Source organism: Akebia trifoliata, chromosome 8 (assembly GCF_017979445.1).
Source record: "Akebia trifoliata isolate Shusen 1 chromosome 8, ASM1797944v1, whole genome shotgun sequence".
NCBI classification, from domain to species: Eukaryota; Viridiplantae; Streptophyta; class Magnoliopsida; order Ranunculales; family Lardizabalaceae; genus Akebia; species Akebia trifoliata.
In genome coordinates this window covers 6,842,020-6,843,714 of record NC_141382.1, presented here as the reverse complement: position 1 = coordinate 6,843,714, position 1,695 = coordinate 6,842,020, and the positions used below count along the sequence as shown (strand labels likewise).

Genomic DNA, 1,695 nt, shown 5'->3' with positions numbered 1-1,695 from the left:
ACTCATCTACTGTTCAAACACTGGCACCTCATAACATCATGCAACTCTACAAAAATACAAGTTAGTTGACTGTTGACGTGGAGGGAACTATACCTCGTTCCCTATATCTAGATAGATATTGTGGATAAAAGAGTTGAGAGAGAGAGAGAGAGAGAGAGAGAGAGAGAGAGAGAGAGAGAGAGAGAAGGAGAGATCTCTCACTAGCATTCACAACCATGTGAGTAAGGGATGTGAAGTCTATCTTGGATTAGATATCTTGCCAGCAACCCCTCATCTCTTAGCCAACAGGATAATATCATAATACACTTCATGACTTTTGTGGAGGTGTGGGTCTTAGACAGATTGGCCAACTGCCTATATGACCCCACTAACCCCTCACTCACCCATCCCTCTACCTTCTCTTATTAATACTCATTAATACCCATTCAATCGAAAAAAGAAAAAAAAGGAAAAATAGATTGCTAAAGAGGGATAACTCTCTTCTTTCATTATTCTCTTTGCTTTGTATTATAAGTTAGTATACTATAAGCAGCCATACATACAAGTACTAGTCATGGAAGTAGAGGATGATGTGTTTTTTGCTGATTTGAGTAAGCGAATCACACTTCTAATCATGGACGACGATGAAGTTCCCGTCACACGTTGTCCCTCAGTTTCTCTCCAGGTTTAATTCATCTTCATTATCATTATTTTTTTCCGCAAACATATCCCTATATGTTACATTTTAATGGAATTTTCATGACCCATGTTAATTACCAAGTGTTTTTTATTGTTAATTATAAGTCAATTTGTAAGTAGAATCAGTGACAAGTAAAGGGTCCGTAACTAACTATGTTTAAGTATTATATATAACAGGATTTCAACCAAGGGCGCCATCCCACTGCACCATCTCCTCCATTTTATGAGCAAATTTGTAGAAGAGAAAGCAAGGGAACTGGAGTTTTCATTCCTCAATCGTCTTTGCCGAGGAAGAAGAACAGGCAAGGGAAAGCTACTTCATTCAACACTCGATCCCAGAGGCAACCCGATAGATCGAGTGGCATTTCTAACTCATCTTTTAATGGTTATAACTCTAAAAAATATTGAAGTTGGAGGTTTATAATTCAATAATAATTTCTCCTTATGCCAAGGTTTAATTTCTTTGGTGATTATGTACATGAAGTGATTATTAATTAGCTCTATTTATTATGGGTTTATGTGGTGGTGGGAGGGGGTTCTCACCAAAGGCGTGTACATCTTCTCTTGTGAAAATGTATGGTTACTATTGAGATTGATAAAAGATAAGTTTGCCTTATTAATTATATCCAATGGTTTGCATTAAAGAAGTATTATATTAACTTCTCATCAGGAGCATGATATCATTGTCCATGAATAAATACTCTTAACTATAGAATGTTTTGAACTTAATATCCCATTCAAAAAGATTCTAAGAGTTTTCAGTTTTTGGGACCATTACCAAGATTTTCCTTTCAAAAAGCTTTCTATAATTAATTAAACATATCTTGAGATTGGTCTAGTAAAAACTAGTGGTCCAATTGTTAAGAGTTGAGATCCGATTCATCTGCATTTTGAGATAGATTGTTGGAATAAAGAAACAAATGGCAAAGAGTAATACATGAAAAATCCCAAATAATAATAGTTATTGTCTGCTACTTAGACTGGCTGTCAATCTGATGTAACTATTCTACTTTATTT

At 35.3% G+C, this 1,695-nt stretch overlaps 1 protein-coding gene across 1 annotated transcript; it reads left to right on the top strand.

Moving 5' to 3' along the window:
- Positions 1–212: 212 nt before the first annotated feature.
- Positions 213–1,292, top strand: LOC147395799 (uncharacterized). Its single transcript, XM_086451126.1, has 2 exons — positions 213–664; positions 856–1,292. The coding sequence occupies exons 1-2, from the start codon at positions 554–556 to the stop codon at positions 1,084–1,086; spliced, it is 342 nt and encodes a 113-aa protein (XP_086307252.1). The 5' UTR covers positions 213–553; the 3' UTR covers positions 1,087–1,292.
- The last annotated feature ends 403 nt before the right edge of the window (positions 1,293–1,695 follow it).

Excerpts from the sequence above, each read along its gene's own strand:
- LOC147395799 (XM_086451126.1), top strand. The coding sequence starts at position 554 with ATGGAAGTAGAGGATGATGTGTTTTTTGCTGATTTGAGTAAGCGAATC. Across the intron at positions 665-855 it reads GTCCCTCAGTTTCTCTCCAG|GATTTCAACCAAGGGCGCCA; the intron begins GTTTAATTCATC and ends TATATATAACAG.